At 40.3% G+C, this 22414-nt stretch overlaps 2 protein-coding genes and 1 pseudogene across 2 annotated transcripts; all 3 read right to left on the reverse strand.

Moving 5' to 3' along the window:
- Positions 1–3758: 3758 nt before the first annotated feature.
- On the reverse strand, positions 3759–4496 carry LOC125412587 (interferon alpha-12-like; annotated as a pseudogene).
- A 7456-nt stretch (positions 4497–11952) lies between these two features.
- On the reverse strand, positions 11953–12525 carry LOC125412586 (interferon alpha-12-like). Its single transcript, XM_048453443.3, has one exon. It carries the CDS (start codon positions 12523–12525, stop codon positions 11953–11955), a length of 573 nt encoding a protein of 190 aa, XP_048309400.3.
- Positions 12526–19993: 7468 nt separating this feature from the next.
- LOC146895081 (interferon alpha-12-like) lies at positions 19994–20613 on the reverse strand. Its single transcript, XM_085685910.2, has one exon. The coding sequence runs from the start codon at positions 20564–20566 to the stop codon at positions 19994–19996; it is 573 nt and encodes a 190-aa protein (XP_085542036.2). The 5' UTR covers positions 20567–20613.
- Between the last annotated feature and the right edge of the window lie 1801 nt (positions 20614–22414).

The following is a 22414-nucleotide window of genomic DNA, read 5'->3' on the forward strand; positions in this document are numbered from 1 at the left end:
AATTCTAATTGGTCTTATTAATAAAAACCCCCAAGTCGTAGACATAGGGGTAAATATTGAAAGATCAGAGAAGCAGAGCAGTCGGCCACTAGTACTTTCTTCTACTGAATCCTCAGACCAAATGAGCGATCCTGTCTCTAAGAATCCTCAGACTGAATGTTGTCTCTATGAACCTCAGACTTAATGCCCTGAGCCCCTGTATCCTCCCTTATATTCCTTTCTCCACCCAGCCATATTCCTTTCTGTCTACACCTCCCTGGTGCTGGGATTAAAGGTGTGAGTCACCACCACTTAGCTCTGTTTCTTTTTTAGACTGATTCCAGCTTGTGTAGCCCAGGGTGGTCTTAAACTTACAGAAATCCATCTGCCTCTGTTTCCCGAGGGCTGGGATTAAAGATGTGTGCCATCACTGCCTGGCCTCTATGGCTAACTAGTGTGGGTAGCTCCCTACTCTGATCTTCAGGCAAGCTTTATTTGTTAAGGCATAAACACATGGCTTCTATTGCTGTGAAGAGACATCATGACCACAGAGATTTTTTTATTATTTATTCATTTTTTCTATTCTTTTATTAAAAATGTCCACCTCTTCCCCTTCTCCCATGTCTCCCCCGCCCCACTCCGCCTCTTCTTCCCTCTCCAATTCAAAGAGCCGTCAGGGTTCCCTGCCTTGTGGGAAATCCAAGGTCCTCCTCTCTCCATCCAGGTCTAGGAAGGTGAGCATCCAAACAGACTAGGCTCCAACAAAGCCAGCACATGCAGTAGGATCAAAACCCAGTGCCATTGTTCTTGGCTTCCCAGTCAACCCTCATTGTCAGCCACGTTCAGAGAGTTTGGTTTGACCACATGCTCCATCAGTCCCAGTCCAGCTGGCCTTGGTGAGCTCCCATTAGATCAGTCCCACCGTTTCAGTGGGTGGGCGCACCCCTCGCGTCCTCACTTCCTTGCTCATGTTCTCTCTTCTTCTGCTCCTCATATGGCCCTTGGGACCTCAGTCCAGTGCTCCAATGTGGGTCTCTGTCTCTATCACCATCCATCGCCAGATGAAGTTTCTATGGTGATATGCAAGATATTCATCAGTTACCACAGAAATTCTTATGAAGAAAAATTTTAAATGGGATTGACTTACAGTTTCAGAGGTATAGTCCATTATCATCATGGTGGGAAACATGGCAGGATTCAGGCAGATGTGTTACTGGAGAAAGAGCTGAAGATACTACACCTTGACCCACAGGCAGCAGAAGACTGCCACACTAGGCAATCAAGTTTTATTATGGGGCTAAACCCGTTCAATCTCTCAGAGTCCAGAAAGATTCGCTATGGCAGGGGAAAGCTGTCTAATTGGATCTGAGGGTAAATGGAATAAGTCAACTCATGGATGTTACTGTTTCATGTTCTTTATTCCGTTGCACAAAGAAGCAGCAAGGAGGAGGAGGAGCATAAGGGGTGATCTTCGCAAGGTTTCTAGTTTTACAGACATAGTTGAAAAATTCCATGGGCAAAGACAATTACAATGTGCATATCAAAATTACAAAAAGGAGCAGGTAGAACCGGACAGAGCAGTGCTCTGGAACAGGTGACATCACCCAGGATAGCGCCAGCTTCCAAGGGGAAATACCTGGCATTTCAACCCTTTAGATACAGTTACTCAAAGGCCCTGAAACTGGACTTCACGCACACCCAGACCAGTCTGTCTGGTAAGGGCAGGGCATGCTACCTTCCTGCTCAGTGCCTGTCTTCTATAGAAATTTCTATGGGTCTGTTAGCAAGTAATTTTGTGGGATTGACTCTATGTAAATTTGACTGTTAGAACAAAGAGTGGATGTTATTGCTCTAAGGCCTCATGGTGTGCAGGAATGGAAAAGTCATTCCTTTGCAGGAGAAGTTATACTGCTGAGGTGTTTTGGGAACTAATCCTATTTTGAAGGGAGAATCATGGCCTCACAAGGATTTTACAGATACGACAGCAACATTTCCAAAAGGCAAGTGTTCCCGCAGCTCTGCGAAATGGTGTGCCCTGTAGGTTGTACACTTGTGGGTCTGCCTTTATGAAGCTGTGAATTTTCTGTATAGTCTTGTGGGCTCCAACACTAGGCCTCGCTTGAGCATATAAGACTTGAAAGCCAACATCCGCAGTGACACACTTTCAACAAGGCCACACCAATCCAACAAAACTGCATTCAAACACGAGTCTATGGGTCCCATTCCTATTCAAACCACCACACATTCCAAATCAAAATTTAAATTATGTTTCTCCTAGAATATCACTTTTAAAACACCCGGAACCATGAAGATACCAAAGAATAAAGGCAGTGCTGTACTGGTAGTGTCACCACACCTGATATCAAATTACAGCTACATGTCTAAGAGAGTGTTACTGCGGGATTACTACCCCTTACCACAGGCGCCTCCTACAGCAGATGGCAATGAACACAGAGACCCACAACTGGTCACAGAGCAGAAAATAAAGGGCTGACTTCCTGGCCCCGAGGCTCATTGCAGAAGAGGGAGCAGAAGGATTGCAAGATCCAGAGGCCGTGCATGACTACAGCAAAGCAGTGTTCCTGGACCAGCATGGTAGCTGCACAGATGAACTGAGAGTGACTGTGACTGAATGAACAAGACCAAGCCAGACAACATCCCAGCTTGGAAAACACAGGAAATTCCACTTCTAGCTGAGGAACTATGGCAACTGGTGGCTGCCGAGAGAGAGAATCATTGTCCTCAGGTTGGCGTCCCTAAAAGAGGCTACCTAAGTACCAGGAGATTGCTGTGTATCCATCCATGCTGAAATAGAAGCTTCAGGAGAAGAAAGATGAAAAGAACGAAGAGGAGGAGAAGGAGCAGGGGGAGGGGAAAACCTTGAGAGGGAGCAGTGGTGTTTGGAAGATTAAATTTTAGAGGCATTTCAGTTCCCTGGTGGAACTTATTCCAAGGGATGTTTCTTGAGGCACTTATGAATAGGGTTGATTTCCTGTTTCCTTACTGGTATATTTGCTGTGGTATTCAGGCAGGTTGATCATTTTTCTGTGGTCTATTTTATATCACTGTACATGATCTCACTCATATTTAGAACTCAAAACTGCCAACCTCACAGAAGTTGAGAGCAGATGAAAGGTATCAGAGGTCAGGGAGGTCAGAGGGAGGATTACTCTGGAGAATATTAGGTCAAAGACGACCAAGTCACGACGAGACAGGAGTAAGATTCTCTGGATTTCTACTGCACAGCCTGCTGGCTGTACATCCAGACAATACTATATACTGGAGAGAATTAGAGGGACAGATGTAGGGTTTGTCTAAACACTATGCAGTGCACACAGGTATCCAGTGCAATTTCTTGACACTTTGCCAATTTGTACAATTTTTATGGTGTAGAGAATCAACATAAAAAGACTGGGAAAATTTGAAAAGATGATAATTGACAAATCAAAAGTGTTTTGTACAGCAAAATTTAATACAAAACAAAATAATTTGATTGCATATACTGCTTTCCTACATTAAAGAATATACAAAACTGCAGTATTTAACTTAAATAACTTAAATTACATAAATAGTAAATGCACACATAATACACAGAAACACCCAAATGGATGCAAAAACAAATGCTTTTACATGTAGATAAAATTTGCTCTGTTTTGCTGAAATATCTAGGCAGGTTGATTGAATTCACGTTAAAATAAAGGATAGTTTTTAAAGGAGAATTTATACAGTGAGCTACAGGGTCCTAGTTCAGGATAGTCCTCCCCACTTTGGCTCAGGACTCACTCCTTCTCACTCAGTCTGGACAGCAACTTGGCTGAGGAAGACAGGGCTCTCCAGACTTCTGCTCTCACCACCTCCCAGGCACAGGGGCTGTGTTTCTTCTCTCTCAGGTAGGCAGTGATCCTGTGGAAGTATTTCCTCACAGCCACCAGGGAGTCTTCCTGGCTCATGGGGAGGTTTCTGCACCCCCACCTGCTGCATCAGACAGGCCTGCAGGTCCTTGAGCTGCTGGTGGAGGCCAGTGCAGAATGTGTCTAGGAGGGTTGTCTCCCAAGCAGCAGATGAGTTCTTTGAGCTGAAGAAGATGAGGACCTGCTGGGTCAGCTCCTGCAGGACAGGGATGGCTTGAGCCTTCTGGATCTGCTGGGCATCCACCTTCTCCAGAGGGAATACAAAGTCCTTTCTGTCCTTCAGGCAGGAGAGAGGGGGAGAGTCTCCTCATTTGTGCCAGGAGTGTCAAGGCTTTTTTTATTCTTGAAGTTACGAGGCTGATGCAGATTGAGTGAAGAGATGGAGTAAGCCTGAGTTCAAATTTCGAGGACTCTCCTGGACTAGGACTCTGCACCTCACTGCCATTTCAAAAATCTTATTTACTTTAGCACAATCTCAATAAACCTGCCTAGGTGCTTCTATAGGAATGGGCAATCCTGGGTCTACAAGTAAAGGCATCCTAGTGACCAAGTAGACCAGTACCTCATTCCCATCAGTATCATGAGGACAGCACAGGATCTGGCCATTGTGGATCTCTCAGATGTGTGTTGGTCAAAGTTTCCCCTGGCTTCTCTGAAGGCCATCTTGTGTGTCCCTGTCTTTAGTGGGGGGAAACACTGGTTTTCATTTTCTGAATGTTCTTCCCTTACTTCCCAATACTCTTTTCACTTTCCTCACATTCTTTCTGTTTGTGTCTGGGCATTTTTTTTTCTCAGCAAATTGGGTTCTCATTCTTGTGTCAACTTTTCCTGTTGCACTCAACAAAACCATCTTAGAAGTTCTCCTCTACTGACTCCCCATGGGAAAGGGTACTTTCTCTAAGGAGTGGATAAGGGATGGGATGGAGGACAGGAGGGGGCGGGTAGAGGGAGCAGGTGGAGGGCAGGGAATGGGAAATAATTTTGCCATGTAAAATGAGAAAAGATAGTTTTTATAAAAAAATTAAAAATTGCACAATGCAATAAAGGGAAAAAGAAGTCCTCTAAATCAATTTTCATTATATTATATAGATATACATCAAACATATAATATTTACTCATCTAATGTAAAGAATAAAAAGAATTTCAGCCAATACAAGTTCTTAAAAAGTGTTGTATGGCTCAGTCATCAACAGTCTTATATCACACATGAGAGTACCTGACTGGTTTCACAGCACCCATGTAAATTCAGGCACAGTGGCACATACCTGGAATCCTGAAAGTTGGGAGGTGACACAGACAGATCACTTGAGACCCTAGGTCACCCAATCTAACTGCAATGGGGATCCCTAGCTAAGGGAGAGAACCTCACACAGAAACCAAGGGAGGCAGTGACTGAGGTAGCCAATGGGCATTGCTATTTGGCTTTAACATATATGAACATGGACATTCAAATGTAAATACACAAACGTGTGTATCCTACACCAAATACATACCAACAAAAAGAAAGTACAATTCGAGCCAAGTGTAGCTACTCATATTTTTTTCTTAACATTTGGGATGCAGAGGTACACTGATTTCTTTGTTGAAAGTTGTCTTTGTCTACATATTTTCTTTATGTACCTAGAGACACATAGAGATACTTTGTAAAATAAAAGTAAAAAGGAAACAAAATGATGCTCAAATAAGTCAAGAGAGTTAAAATCTTATGCATTTACAGAAATGTAAAGATAGATACATTTTTCTAAATATACATATCTTATAGATATTGTATATTTAAAGTAATGGAAATATATAAACCAGTAAGTGAAGTATAAGGCCTGTCCTCTCTGAACACTGTTGTTGAACTCTGTAGATGAACACTTTTGACATTCGCAAGCATCACGTGGTTAAACTACACGCTCTCTATCCCTAAAGAACTGTGCCTAAAGTGGGAGTCAGAGTCTTTTCAAAGAGACCAAAGATTCATGGAAAAAATTGAGGTGACAGAGCAGTCAGAAAGAGTGTTGCAAATACTTTCATTTTCTCAACTTTTCTCCATAGTTTTTTTTTCCTTCCTTAAGAGTTGTGTGTGTTTTTTTGTGGCCTGAAAACAGAAGACACAGATACTAAGTTTGAAATTCAATGTTAATTTCCCCAGTAAACCTCGGGTATGCTAAATATAGGTAGAAAATGTTGTTCCATTGAGAAAGACCTGTGGCAGAATGCCAAAGTGCATACATTTATGAAAATATACACCAACTCACTGGATTTTTAGCTTTAGTCTTCACCACACAGTTTCCTTTCCTTCCTTAAAATGGGAAATGGTGCTCTTTCAGATCTATGAACTTCTTTAACTCTTAGAGACTAGGCAGAGCCTTCATAGTAAAGAGGCTCTTCAGGATAAAGAAGAAGACATTTTTCTGTTTATTCTCAAGGGTGACTCATTACAACTGACAGAGTTTCACTGATATTTCTCTCCCTCTAAGGAGCCAGTTTCTGAAGTCTGAAGGCCACGGGATTGCTATTCATTGGTCCTCAAAGTCAGGATTAGTGTAGACATCTGTCTTTCAATCCACCATTTGTGCACTGATATCTACAGTACACTGATGTCTACCTCTAACAATGACCCTTGCATCGAATACTGGTTCCTCCTTGGTCTTTGTGTGGAGTTTGATGCCAATGTGATGCTATTTTCCAAGTACCATGTGACTCACTCAGTGGCCTTTTAATCTGCCCACACTCTCTGCTACTCAGTGACACAATACCCTCCATCCTCCTCTCATCCCCAAGTCCCTGAGAGTCCCTGAGAGATGGCTTCATCTATCATAGTGGATCTGATTTGCTTGATTTTTCAGCATCATAACTCCTTGAGAATAACTGCTCTTATATTTAGTTTATTCATGTGAAGGGTTATTGTTTTCAGTCATGACTCATATTTCCAGGATTAGAATGTAAAGTATTCCTGATGTTAATAACAAAAATATGTGCTGCTTATATTGAAGAGGAAATTGTTCCAGATCATTTTAATTTCATTTGTAATAGATAAGTACTGTCAAAAGTCTTCTATGATGAACACTTAATCATTGAACCCTTGTTATGTTTGAAATTATCTGATTGAAGTACAAGTCATACTGATGACTGAGCATTTGATTACAGTTATGTGGAAACCAAACCTAACGTTGCTTATCCACTTTCAATACAATAAGTGATTGAGGGCTCTCACATCCCCATCTCAACTCAACTGTGCCTGGTAGAGAAATTCAGACTATTGTTCCAGAGAGGGAGAACTTTATGTCCTTAAATTGCTTTTAATTTTAATTAAATTAATTTTAATTAATTTTAACCTTTTAATTTTATTGTATTTTTGAGGCATTCATTTAACAGTCAAATTCTACTACCTGCTTTTCCTTGCATACCTATCCTAATAATGTTAGACAATAAAACAACACAATCGTATAACATCAGATCTCTCTAATTTTTATGACATTTAATTTTAATTAGCTATTTATTTACTTGCTAACCTACTTACTTACTCATTTTCTTTTGTCTCTTCTACTTTCCTAGAGAGCTAAACCCAGTTTTGTTTCTCAGCATGGAAATATAAATGTGACATCAGCTGTCATGAAAGCAGGGGAGGAAGTGACTTTTGCTGTCCAGATGGGAAGCCCTAGCAAGAATGTGAGTCACCTTCAGTATAGTACTGAGGTCAGTCCTAACAGTATGAAATAAAAAACTTTATAAATGTAAATAGCTGTATATCAAAAGTGACCTGAAATTTAATGAAGTTACAATAAAAATTTAGCAACATACTACCAAGAAACTGAAATAGAAACCATTAAGCATACATAAAAGCATGAAGACAATTGGGAGGTGTAACACTGCACGGTTTCATATACTACTGAGTACAGTAATCAGAACAGCAGGACACCACCACAGAGCAGACATGCAGAACAGTGCACTGAAACAGCTGGCAGAGAAATAAATACAGCTACACCGCACCTGAATTACACTGAACTACAGATAACACACAATGTAGGGAGGCAACTGTGTCCAGGAGAGTGAAATCAGGTCTTTATCTGCCACTCTGTACAACAATAAAATCAAAATGATAAAGACTTGAACATGATACAGAGACAATAAAGTTGATGAGGGAAATCAAAACACTCCCTTCTAGCTATAAGCAAGAGTTTTATGAAACTGACTCAAACAGCCCAGAAAACAGCAAGAAGTAAGACATGGAAAATGGACAAAACCTTGTGCAAAGCCTCTGTGTAGCCTAACTGAATAACTGGCCCACAGGGAGGAAGGAAAGGCATCCCCACTACTCACCTTGTCAGGCATTAGATATGAGAAAGGATAAAGATCTTCAAACGTGACAAAACAATAAACAATCCCATTAATTTCTGGGCACATGAAGGAAGAGAGAGTTCTCAAAACAGTAAATACCAAGTACCAGTGAATGTTTTAGGAAACATTCAGCGTCATTAGCTGTCAGGGAAAATTCTAATCAAAAATTACATTCATATTTCTTCTAACCTAGAACAAAATGGCTAACATAAATTAAATTCTGGTGAGAATAAAGGTGAACAGGGGCCTTTATGTCTGTTGGTATGGATGTTATTATTGGTGACATAATGGGAATCATTATGGATGTTCCACAAAATATTTCATAATAGAGTTACTACATGATCCAGATGTATTACAACTGTGTTTACACCAGAAAGAGAAAAGTGACTGACTATAGAGTCTTCTGCACATCCATGTTCATTATGGAACCTTTCACAACAGACAGAATATTTAATTAGCCTAGATGTATATCAAAAGGTGAATGGATAATTAAATATAAATATATATATACACATACATATATATATATATATATGGATACTATCAATTAATTATGAAGATAAAAAGGAGAATGATTTGGGATTCCCCTATGTATGCTGTGAATATGTTTTATCACCATTGGTTAATAATGAAGCTGCTTTGGTCAATAGCTTAGCAGAGTAAAGCCAGGTGGAAAATCCAAACAGAGCTATATAGAGAGAGTAGGTGGAGTCACAGAGATGCCATGTAGCTGCTGGAGGAGACAGACATGGAATCTTATCAGTAAGTCACAGCCTTATTCGCGTACATAGATTAATAGAAATGGGTTAATTTAAGATGCAAGAGCTAGTTAGGAATATGCCTGAGCTATTGGTCAAACAGCGTTGTAATTGGTATAGTTTTGTATGGCTATTTGGGTCTGGGGGCTGGAAAACAAAATAACAGTTTCTCTTTATATATAGCACCCACAGCCTGGCATAGATTCACATAAGACCTACAAATCTTAAAAAAAAAAAAAAGAGGACCTATAGACCCACAAAAATGGGAGCCCAGCACAGCTTCATGGTAGAAGAGAGAAATGGGGATGAAAATACAATAGGGAAGTCTAGGAAGATTTCAGGGCAGGGAGAAAGTGGTGGATATGATGTACATACACTACATTGATATATGAAATTAAAATAATAGATAAAAATTGTGAAAAATATGGCAAGTCATAATTTAATGGGAGGACAGATTTTCTGTTTTACTATTGTACAACAGACTGACTACACAGGAAACTGCTGCATTACATATGTAAAAAACACTAGAGGAAAAGATTCTAGGATTTCGTCCATAAAGGAATGGTGACTACGAGATGTTTGGACCTACTTATATTTAAACAGCACGCAGTTTAATCATTGTTTAAATCAGGGTGCCTAACACTGTGATGAAGCACCATGGTGAAAGCAGCTTGTGCAGGAAAGGGTTCACTTGTCTTCCAGTTTTCACATCACAGCTCCTCACCAAAGGAGAAATGGGCAAGGACTGGGAGGCAGAGCTGATGCAGACATCATGGAGGAATTATGCTTTCTGGTGCACCCTTCTGACCTCCACTGGGACCAGGCATACATGTGACAAACAGACATACATGGGTAAAAACATTCATAAAATAAAAATTAATGAAGATATAATTTTTTTAAATATCCAAACTCTCTTTTGAAACCAAACTGTGGGCTCCTCTAAAATCAAAAAATAAATTAAACAGTTACTTCAAGAAAGAAGGAGAACATAGATCACTTCTCCAGATCCCTCTGCAGCACACACAGCTTGACTCCTAGATTCACGTCAACTCCGGTTCATATCTTCTCTCTCCTTGTGGACTTCCCAAAAGACTGGCATCTCCAAAATTCTGAGGTGTTGTGCTGAAATTGGTTTGCACTTTTTCAGCAGTCGCCTTTCTGGACACTTCTCAGGGACTCTAACCCTGCCGCAGAGTGCCGACCCCTGGATGCTCTCTATGACTCCTTCATGCCTTCAGAACCTGCACCAGCTGGATGATTCCTGCATTACCAGGTTCCAATGCCAGAATGAGGTACAACCTTGACAGTCTCAGGCACAAAGGCCAACTCTGAAGAAACCTGTCCCAGATGATTTTAACTCAATGGTACTGGTTTTTTTCTTAATCTCCCCTGATGTCTAAGCTCTTTCTCTACAACATCAAAAGTCCCAGTGAACAGAGATTTCCCTTTAGTAGTTCTGATACCTTGTTAATCACAACTGGTTCATCAGGCCCTGCTAAAGAGAACCAGGTTCTTACCTGAAAATAGCAAATGGCTCTGATAGTGTCATTAACAGGTTCTCTAACTAGTCTCTGAAATTTTTTAGGCTAGCCCTATTGTGAACATTGCGATCAACATTCTGATTTTCCAAGCTTCCATGGAACAGATCACCAAGCTATAAACACTTAATGGCTTTTTTAACCCAATGTTCTCCTTTCCCAAACACAATCAAGTCTGTCCCAGAAATACCCCTACAAACCTGGTGCAAATGTTTGTCTTAGTTAGGGCTAATGTTCTGATGAAACACCATGGGTTGGAAAGATGACTCAGAGGTTAAAAGCAATGGTTGCTCTTTCAGAGGTCTGGGTTCAATTCCCAGCAACCACATGGTAGCTGACAACCATCTGTAAAGAGATCTGGTGCCCTCTTCAGGCAGAACACTGTATGCACAGTAAATAAATAAACATTGAAAAAAAAAGAAAAGGAAAGGAAGGAAAGAATAAAAGGAAGGATGAGGAAAGAAGGAAGGAAGGAAGGAAGGAAGGAAGGAAGGAAGGAAGGAAGGAAGGAAGGAAGGAAGGAAGGAAGGAAGGAAAGGGAAGGGAAAGGAAAGGAAAGAAAAGAAAATGAAAGAAAAGGAAAGATAAAAGTAACTTGGGTGGGAAAGGTGTTTTTGACTTACACTTCCACATCACTATTCATCATCAAAGGAGGTCAGAACAAAACCGCAAATGGGGCAGGAACTGAGGACATGGACTGATGCAGAAGCCTTGGAAAGGTGCTGATTACTGGCTGGCTCTTCATGGATTGCTCAGTCTGCTTTAACATAGAGCTATGATCACCAGCTCAGGGATGCTATGTCTCAAATGTGCCAGAAACTCCCCAGAAAGGGTACCTCCCACAGTGGGCCACAAACTCCCTCTCAAGTATTAATTAAGAAAATATCTTACATATAAAAAATGTCCTCCAGCCTTGTTTGAAGAACCATCACATGAAGACAGTTATTTTTGAGATTCCCTACATTCAGATGGCTTTAGCTTGTATCTAGTGGACATGAAACTAACCAGCATACAACACACCCTATAAATTGAGTATAGTTTTTATGCTGTACTGTGTCAGCTTTAATTAAATTTACAGTTTTGAAGATATATAAAGAAAGGACAGACAGAAAATTAATATAATATTTAATGACATAAACCAATTTTATCACAATATAAAAATTTTGCTATATTAAGAAATATGTAAAATTGTGCATGTTTTTATAACTTAAATTTCATAGTTAAATAAAAAATATATACACATAAATACAAATAGCTGGGTAAATATAGATGCTGATATCTCTACAATATACACAATCTTCCTCATAGCTGATATAACCTTCCTGATATTCAGGAAGGTTGATTGAAGGATGTCAAAAATAAGTGATATCACTGAGAGAGTATAATAGGTGAGGTGCAGGGTCCTAGTCCAGGAGAGTCCACTCCATTTTTGTTCAGGACTTACTCCTTCTCCTCACTCAATCTTGACAGCAACTTGGCTGAGGAAGACAGGGCTCTCCAGACTTCTGCTCTCACCACCTCCCAGGCACAGGGGCTGTGTTTCTTCTCTCTCAGGTAGGCAGTGATCCTATGGAAGTATTTCCTCACAGCGTCCAGGGGGTCTTCCTGGGTGAGGGGAGGTTCATGCACCCCCACCTGCTGCATCAGACAGGCCTGCAGGTCCTTGAGCTGTTGGTGGAGGCCAGTGCAGAATGTGTCTAGGAGGGTTGTCTCCCAAACAGCAGATGAGTCCTTTGAGCTGAAGAGGATGAGGACCTGCTGGGTCAGCTCCTGCAGGACAGGGAGGACTTGAGTCTTCTGGATCTGCTGGGCATCCACCTTGTCCAGAGGGAAAGCAAAGTCCTTTCTGTCCTTCAGGCAGGAGAGAGGGGAGAGTCTCCTCATTTGTGCCAGGAATGTCAAGGCTCCCTTGTTCCCGAGGTTATGAGTCTGAGGCAGGTCACATCCCAGAGAGCAGGTTGACCAGTAGCTCATCAGCACCAGGGCCATCAGGAAAGTACTGGGTCTGGCCATTGTGGATGTTGCAGATGCTGTTGGTCCTCTGGGCTGTTGGTCTTGAACCTTCTCCTCTAGGTTCTCTGAAGATCATCTTGTGTGCATGTGTCTTAAATAGGGAATAACACTACTTTCCATTTTCTGAAGCCTTCCCCTTACTTTCCAATTCTCTTTTCACTTTCTCCCATTCATTCTCTACTCTGTGTGGGTACTTTCCCTCTACCATTTTGGTTTTCATCTTTGTGTCAACTCTTCTTCCTCCTGTCAGCAAAGCCATTTTAGAAGCTCTGTTCTAAATGAAATTTCTTTAACTTTTACCAAACCCATAACCTCTAATGCATAAAATGTCCTCATCTAATGTAAAGAATGAAAAACATTCATGTGTCCATAGAAGCTATTGAATGACTCCCAGGAGCATATGCTTGAGTACCTGATTGGTTTCCTAGCACTGATGAAAAAAAGGGCACAGAAGCACATGCCTGACATCCTGAAACTCAGGAGGAGACACAGACAGTCCCTAGAGCTCCAAGGCCATCCAACTTGTGATATCTAGTTCTATCTTAAGTGAGAACCTGTCCCAGAGAACAAGGCAGAGAGTAAGTGAGTTAGGAACTGGACATTGATATCTGGCATCAATCTGCATGAACACATGCAGGCAAATGCAAACACACAAACATATGTCTGTGACATATGATGACCATAGAGACCATGAGGATGTCCGTGATCTGTGTTCCTGCTGACTGTAAAAGGAAAGGAAACTTCTTTTGCTATGGTATTGATGTCTGCAAACTCACAGTTGAGAAGGAAGGACATAGAAGGCTCTTCTGTGATGACCCCACCTTCATCCCCCACTCTCAAAATAGTAGCCTAGACAGAAAGCCATCAGAGAGAACTCTTAAAGATTGCTATGAGAATGCTGAAATATGGATCTCCAAAACTGATGGCTTCTGGCAGATGTGCAGGTGGGAAAAGACTCAGTTTTCTTTAAGGGGCTGCCCACCAGGAGTTTGACCACACTCCACTGAGTTTATAAACAACACACATTGGACTGCTTTTAAAATCTTCTTTTCTGGGTCTGGGGGAAATTTCAAGGATAGAGGAGTAGACCTGGGAGGACTCTGAAATGAGTGTGCTCGATGTTAACAAGGTGAAATTCCCAAAATATCAATAGAACTATTATGCAAAAATATACAAAAATCAAACAGATATTGCACATTAAAAAGCACTGGAAATGGGGCTGGAGAGATGGCTCAGAGGTTAAGAGCATTGCCTGCTCTTCCAAACGTCCTGAGTTCAATTCCCAGCAACCACATGGTGGATCACAACCATCTGTAATGAGGTCTGGTGCCCTCTTCTGACCTGCAAGCATACACACCGACAGAATATTGTATACATAATAAATAAATAAATAAATAAATAAATAAATAAATAAATAAATAAATATTTTTTAAAAAAGTACTGGAAATATATAAAATCATAAGTAAGATTTAAGTCCTTCCCTCCCTGAAGACAGCTGTTTTTGCAGATGAACAGTTTTGTAAACGAAAACGGCTCATTTGTTTCCTGATTGTCCAGACCCGAATAATCACACAGAAACTATATTAAATGCAACACTGTTTGGCCAATAGCTTAGGTGTATGCCTAACTAACTCATACATTTTAAATTAACCCATTTCTATTATTTTATATTTTACCATGAATCTCATGGTATGTTACCTCTTGCTTCTTGGGCAGCTACATGGAGTCTCTCTAACTCCGCCTACTCTCTTTATATATCTCTGTTTGGATTTCCTGCCTGGCTTTACGCTTCTAAGCCATTGGCTAAAACAGCTTTATTCATCAACCAATAAAAGCAACACATATACAGAAGGACCTCCCACACCACACTTTTAACATTCACAAGCATCGTATTTCTAAATGACACACTCTCTCTTCCTAAACAAATATGGTTAAGTAGGAGTCAAAGTCTTTTCCAAGTGACCAAAGATCCATGGAAGCCTTTGAGATGACAAAGCAGTCAGGGTCGGAGTCCAGCCTCTACGAAAATCGCAAGTTCCAGAGTAGTAACATGAGGATTTGAATTATTAAGCAAAAGGAACAGAGATATGAGAGGAATAAAAGGCAAAAACACAGAACAGCATTGGAAGGACATTCAATGAATGCTTTTCCACTTTTATTTTCCACAGGCTTATATACTTCACTCCAAAGGGGGAGGGGAGGGAACAGACTTCATTAACAGGAATAGACCAACTATCCTGCAGGCAGCCAATCCCAGGAACCTCCTACCAATCTCCTTTGATGGAGCAGGAACAGCAAGGTAGAAAGGAACCACCTCTATACTCAAAACACTAATTAACCACACCCTAGGTCAGGAGCACTTGTTTGTAGCCACACCTGTTGTCAACAACTTTGAAAAAGCCCCATCTTTAGTCAAGGTGGAACATGCTCAAGTGTGGGCTCTCACAAGTCAGAAAGAATATTCCAGATGCTTTCCTTTTCAAAACAGTTCTCCATTGCTTTTCTTCCTCTTTTTGTAGGGGACAGTACATTTGTGTGTTCTCTCTGTGACCTGAAACCACAAAGCTTTGGCTACTAAATATGAAATAAAATATTAATTTTCCCACTAAAACTCAGACATACCAATAATAAACAGAAAATGTCATTTCTAATGAAAACCATCTGTGATAGAAAGAGTGCACACATACATGTATGCATAACAGAGCAAACAGGTTCATTTCAGATCTGAGTATTGCTCTTTGGGGAACAAAGTTTTAGCTTTAGTCTCCGCCCCACAGTTCCCATTGCTTCCTTTAAACAGGAAATGATGCTCTCTCTGCTCTAAGATCTTCCCTTACTGTGCAGAGACTGGACAGAGCCTTCACAGCCCAGAGGCTCTTCAGGATAGAGAAGCAGATGACGTAATGAGTAGTCATAGGTGACTCATTACAGTTGACAGAGCTTCGCTAATATTTCTCTTTTCAGAGCAAATTCCTGAAGGTCTTGAGATTGGGATTCATATTCCCTTAAACTAAGAACTAATGTTGACTGGGCAACACATCTTTAATCCCAGCACTCAAAAGGCAGAGGCAGGAGGATCTCTGTGAGTTTGAGGCCTGCCTGGTCTACAACAGCTAGTTCCAGGACAAGCTCCAAAGCTACAGTGAAACCCTGTTTCAAAAAACAAAAAACAAAACAAGAAAAAAAGAACTAATGTTAGCATTTCCTGTGTCTACTCTTTATGCACTAATGTCTACCGTGCCCTTCAGTCTGCAACAATGACCCTTAACCTGAAATATTGAGTGCTTCTTGGACTCTCTCTCTCTCTCTCTCTCTCTCTCTCTCTCTCTAGCTCTGTGTGTGTGTGTGTGTGTGTGTGTGTGTGTGTGTGTGTGTGTGTGTGAAGAGAGTGAGAGAGAGTCCGATGTCAATGTAATGCCATTTTCCAAGTATCATCATGGAACTCACTCAGTGACTTAGGTCTGCTCACACTCTCTTCTGCGCAGGGACACAATACCCTCTGTCCTCCTCTTGTAACCTACTCTCTGAGAGTGTGCTCACCACATCCTGATGGCTTCAGTTCTCACAGTGCATATGCTTTCTGCTTGGTTTCCAGAATCGTAAATCCCAGAGGATTACTGTTCTTATCTCTAGTGTGTTCAAGTGAAGGGCTTTTGTTTTCTGACTCACATTGCCAGGATCAGAGTGTCAAGAATCTCCAGACAGTGACATCAAAAAATGTTTTATCCTTATAGTTAAACCATTTTCTAGTTTTTCTTACTTTCATTTATAGTAGATAAGTATTAGTTGTTTTGACACACAGTATTTTTTATGATTCACACTTAATCATCAAATATATTTCTTTGAAATAATTGGATGGGTGTAGAAGATGCACTGATGACTGAGCATTTGATCACAATTAAGTAGGAATCAAGCCTAATGCTATTTATGTGGTAAGATTATATAGTAAGGATCGCATCCTCATCTCCATTCGACTCAAAACTGCATAGTAGGGTCAGTCAGACAATTCTTCCAGAGAGTAAAAACTTTATATCCTTCAACTGTATATACACTTTTACTTATTTTTACTGTATTTTTTATGTGTTCTTAATTTATTGGTGGGATTCTGTCCTTCTGTCTTTTCTTTATGTGATGATGTCAGAGATTAAAACGACACAAGTAGGTACATCTGTTCCAAAATTCATGACAGTTAACTATTTGTTTAGTTATTTATCAATTTATTTATTTACTTTGGTCTTTTCTACTTTCCTAGAAAGCAAAAGCCAGTCTTGGATCTTAGCATGGAAATAAAAATGTGATGTCAATTGTCATGAAAGCAAAAGAGAGGAAGTGACTGTTGCTGCCCAGACGGGAAACAAACGCAGTAACATTAGTAACATTCAATATAGCCCTCAGGGAAATCCTAAAGTCGTGAAATAAGAATTGATAATATGAAAATGACCGTGTGTTCAAAGGTGACAAAAGATTTAATGAAGTTTCAACAAAAGTTTAACAACATTCCACTCAGAAACAGAAACATCTGTCCTCAAATACACACGGAAGCACAAAGTGCAGTGGTGGGGGTGTTCTAACACCTGATTGCATGTACTACAGTGTGACAGCAATCAGAACAGCAGGACACTGTTACAAAAGGAGATATGAGGGTCAGTGCAATGGAATAGTTGGACCAGAAATAAATACACACCTACGTCCACCTGAATCACCAACAGCACACATTCGGGGTGAGGGTCTCTTCTGTAACCGTGGCAGGGAAAATGAAACTAGATCTCTATCTGCCACTCTGTACCACAATCAAACCAAAATGATGAAAGACCTGCATGTAAGGGCAAAAACTTTGAAGTCAGTCAGACAGACACGGAGAAAACTCTTCATTGTAGCTACAGGCAGGGGCTTTATGAAAAAGACTCGAAAGGCCAGGAAATAACAAGAAGTGAGAAATAGGAAATTGACCAAAATTATTATAAAATTTCAAATCTTCTGCATAGTAAAGGAACTAAGTGAAAATATGGCCTACAGGGAAGAAGAAAAAGGATTTCCACTATTCATCTGGCCAGGCATCAGATACTAAAAAGGATAAAGAATGTTAAATTGCCAAGACAATATATAATCCACTAATTCATGGGCAAGTGAATAAAGAAATAGTTCTTGAAAGAGCTGGTACAAAATGACAATGCATGTTAGAAAGATGTCCAGCATCATTAGCTGTCAGGAAAACTTTTAATCAAAACTACATTCACGTTTCACTTCATTTCAAGCAGAATGATCCAATAAATGATGATGAGAGCACAGGTGTGTAGGATGTTTTATTTGGTGTTAGGGATGTTAATTAATGCTAAATGTCACTATGAATTTTCTTCATAAAAGCTCATAATGGAGCTGTTTGATCTAGCTGTAGCACTACTGTATATATATCAGAAAGAACAAAGTGAACTACAAGAGAAACATCTGTAAATTCATATTATGTGACCATTCAGCATAGACAAAATATTTAATTAGTCTAAACGTATATTAAAAGATGAAAGGATATTTAAAACACACACACATATAAAATTTGTGTTTGTGTGTGTCAATTCTATTAGCTATATGGCTATAAGAAAAATAAAAAAAGAAGATACTACAAGATATAACACGAAGTAGAAGATTATTCAGATATAAAGCAGCCAACATTACATGATTTATATGAATCTGAATAGATTTCAAGAACATCAAAAAGAGAAGTATGTTGAAATGTTTGGGAAAAGAGGAGAGGTTTGTGACTACATAGACTACATTACAACACACAAGGATGCAACTGTCACACTAAACTCTATGCCATTTCAAAGACATCACACGCTTTGATCACAGGACCTGGGAGAATGGGTTTCATACTAACCTAGAAGTTAACTTCTGCTAGCTTCCTATCACAGTGGGAAGGTGCTTTTCGTATTGCAAGGGGAGAAATCCAGGAAATACTTTATTCAGCTTTGCACCCAGTGAGATAAGATAGTGACAGGCCTGGAAAGCCATGCTCATTAGTGCAAAGGCGGCACGAATGAATGTGGATTATCAATAGCAGTCTGATGGGACCTCTGCCTGGCTTCAAAGGGGGAAACTCATGCCCAGTATGGTCGCCTGGCCAAAAACCCATGGCTAGGGAGCTCAGAAACTCTACTATTATTATGCCAAAGGGTCACAGTATCAGAGAGGCTTTTAAGGACTTACATTTATACCCTTAGGCTAGTGAAATACTTAACCCTCTTCAAAGAAACTTGCTTATGCAGGAGACAGTGGTTAATAGGGAATTTATGCTCAAACAAATGACAGGGCATAATCAACAGTGAGTGCTTGCCCCTAGATGGAAGGGTAATCTCACACCTCCTTCCCCAACCTAGACTCCTGGCACACTGCAGAAGAAGGGGCAGAAGGATTGTAAAGACAAAGGTTGGGGAAGATTGCTGAATCCATCTTCTGAATATGACAGCACTGTCGCACTCACGAGCTAAGGCAGCTGTGGCTGTGGGAAAAGAAGTGTAGACAAGATCAAGGCAGCCACCACTCCAGCGTGGAGAGGGGAGGGGCTGAGATTCCCATCCCTATCTGAGGAGCCACTGGCAACTGATGACTGCTGAGGGAGAGTCAAGTTTCTCCAGCGGTGTTTCCTAAGGTAGATGAGTATTCTCCAGTGGACGTCACCCTGTACCTATGTAAACATGTGAAGTACTAACTGAACTAGTTGGGCTATAATAAAAGACAGAGTGAAGCAAGACATGTTGTTAGCATGAGAATGTGGAGGGGAGGTCTAGGAAGAGTCAGGCAAGGAACAGAGTGTGTATATGATCTAAATATATAGTATTCATGTATGAAATTATTAAAAAGGAAACAAATTATTAAAAAATGTACCATGACAATTAGATATGAAGATATGTTCTCCTTTACTATTGTACAACATATTGACTAAAAGGAACAGCTGTATACTGTATATTATAAAATACTAGAGGATAAGATATTAGGATTTTAAAACCTAAAGAAATGATGCTACTACATGGTATATAATTATATCTAGGGACCATGCAATTTGCACCTGTACCCTCTAAATGATTTTTGCATTGTAATGTTAGTTTAAAGAAATAAAAGTGAGAATATATAAAGGATGGAAATATATAAAACTTATAAGAAACAAATTTACAAAGCACAGAAAAATTTTATTACATGTAGAGAAAATGTTTTATTGTATTAAATAAAATGTAAAATGCTATTATAACTTAAATTTTATAGTTAAATAAATATTTATATAAATAAATACAAATAACTGGAGGAATCTAGAAGGTAATGTCCCAACAATATACACAGTCTTGCTCATAACTGACAAAATGTCCAGGAAGGTTGATTTAAGGTTATCAAAATGAGTGATATCACTGAGAGCGCAGAATTGGTGAGGTGAGGTGCAGGGTCCTAGTCCAGGAGAGTCCTCTCCACTTTGGCTCAGGACTTACTCCTTCTCCTCACTCAATCTGGACAGAAACTTGGCTGAGGAAGACAGGGCTCTCCAGACTTCTGCTCTCACCACCTCCCAGGCACAGGGGCTGTGTTTCTTCTCTCTCAGGTAGACAGTGATCCTGTGGAAGTATTTCCTCACAGCCACCATGGAGTCTTCCTGTCTCAGGGGAGGTTCCTGCACCCACACCTGCTGCATCAGACAGGCCTGCAGGTCATTGAGTTGCTGATAGAGGTCATCACAGAATGTGTCTAGGAGGGTTGTCTCCCAAGCAGCAGATGAGTTCTTTGAGCTGAAGAGGATGAGGACCTGCTGGGTCAGTTCATACATGATATAGATGGCTTGAGCCCTCTGGATCTGCTGGGCATCCACCTTCTCCAGAGGGAATGCAAAGTCCTTTCTGTCCTTCAGGCAGGAGAGAGGGGAGAGTCTCCTCATTTGTGTCAGGAGTGTCAAGGCTCCCTTGTTCCTGAGGTTATGAGTCTGAGGCAGGTCACATCCCAGAGAGCAGGTTGACCAGTAGCTCATCAGCACCAGGGTCATCAGGAAAGCACAGGGTCTGGCCATTGTGGATATGTGAATGCTGCTGGTCCTCAGAGCTGAATGGTCTTGAACCTCCCACTCTAGGTTCTCTGTAGATCATCATTTGTGCATGTGTCTTAAATAGGGAAGAGTACTACTTTCCATTTTCTGAATGTCCTCTCCTTACTTACCAATTCTCTTTTCACTTTCATTCATTCTCTGCCTGTGTCTGGGCATCATTTCTCAACCATTTGGGTTTTCATTATTGTGTCAACTTTTCCTGCTTCCCTCAACAAAGCCATTTTAGAACTTCTCTCCTGAGTGAATTTTCATTAACTCTTATGGTATGGATATACATCAAATGTATGAAATTTGCTCATCTAATATAAAGAATGAACATTCTCTCAAATTTCATTCAAAAAGTGTACTTAATAGTTTAGAATTTATTTTCACCATTAATTTTCAGACTAATTTTTTATTTCCTCCATGCATTACATAAATTATAAGGTAGTTCTTGATACAAATTAATTTTTATAAATAATTAATTCCAATACTGACAATGATATAATCCAATTTGTTCAATGTTTCTGTAAATTAATGATTTATTTTCTTCACATTCACTTTTCATTTTCTTAACTCATTAATTCATATACAGATAATGTTTGTCTTTTCTGGGTACTAGCAATTCATAAAAGATTATGCATACTTTTCTTCTTTATGGTTGAATAATATTAATGTTTAAAATTTTTAAGTAGAATTTAATCATGATTTATGTATTATCTACATTTAATTCCTTCAATGTAATTGACAGAGCTGGAGATGTAGTTCAGGTTAAGTTCTTCCCTAGCACAATGAAACCCTGTATCTTATTTTCTGCTCATCATATTGGATATAGAGGTACACACAGGTCATCCACTCAGGAGATAGAAGCAAGATGATTAGAATTGGGGGAAACCCTCAACTACAGAGTGAGTTTTTACCTTCCTAGACTACATTTGACTTTGCCTAGAGACATGGTTAAGTAGTTAAGAGCACAGACTGCTCTTACAGATGAATTCCCAGCACCCATATTATTGAGCTCAAAACTGCCTTTAACCTCCTGTCAAAGGGTCAGCTTTCATGTGTCACCCATATGCAGATAGACATGCATATACATTATGCAAACAAAAATAAAAACTTAAAAATATTACCTCATCTTCAGACACTCATGGCTCAAACATCAGCAAAACCATCCAGTTGACCATGGAAAGTCCATAGGTCAGCAAATGCCACCTCTTATAACGGATGTAAGGCTCTCATGAGAAATCAACAAAGTCTGGCACATTAAGTTGGGGCAGGACCAAGTCCCTCACCCCTGCATTTATGCTGAGCATGGCATTGCACCATAGGGAATGGGTTCCAATAAGCAAGCTCATTCACCAAGGATAGATCCTGGTCCTACTGCCAGGGGCCTTACTGATAGTTCAAGATTCAACACTGTCTCCCACATACGGAGGGCCTACTTCAGTCTCATGGATGCTCCATAGCTGTCAGTTCAGAGTTTCTGAGTTTGCACGAGCTTGTTTCAGCTTTCTCTGTAGATATCTCCCTCATGATCTTGACCTCCTTTGCTCATATATTCCCTCCTCCCTCTCTTCGATTGGATTCCTAGACCTCGGCCTGGGGCTTGTTTGTGGGATCTCTGTATCTGGTTCCATCAGTTGCTAAATGAAGGCTCTATGATGATAGTTGTGGTATTCACCAAACTGATTACAGTGGAAGGCCAGTACAGGCTCCCTCTCCAATATTTCTAGAAGTCTTATCTGGGGTTGTTCGTGTGGATTCTTGGGGATTTCTCTAGCAGCAGGTTTCTCCCTAACCTTATAGTCGCTCTCTTTATCAAGATCTCCCTTT

The sequence above is a fragment of the Myodes glareolus genome, chromosome 3 (assembly GCF_982192425.1).
Source record: "Myodes glareolus chromosome 3, mMyoGla1.1, whole genome shotgun sequence".
Classification (NCBI taxonomy): domain Eukaryota; kingdom Metazoa; phylum Chordata; class Mammalia; order Rodentia; family Cricetidae; genus Myodes; species Myodes glareolus.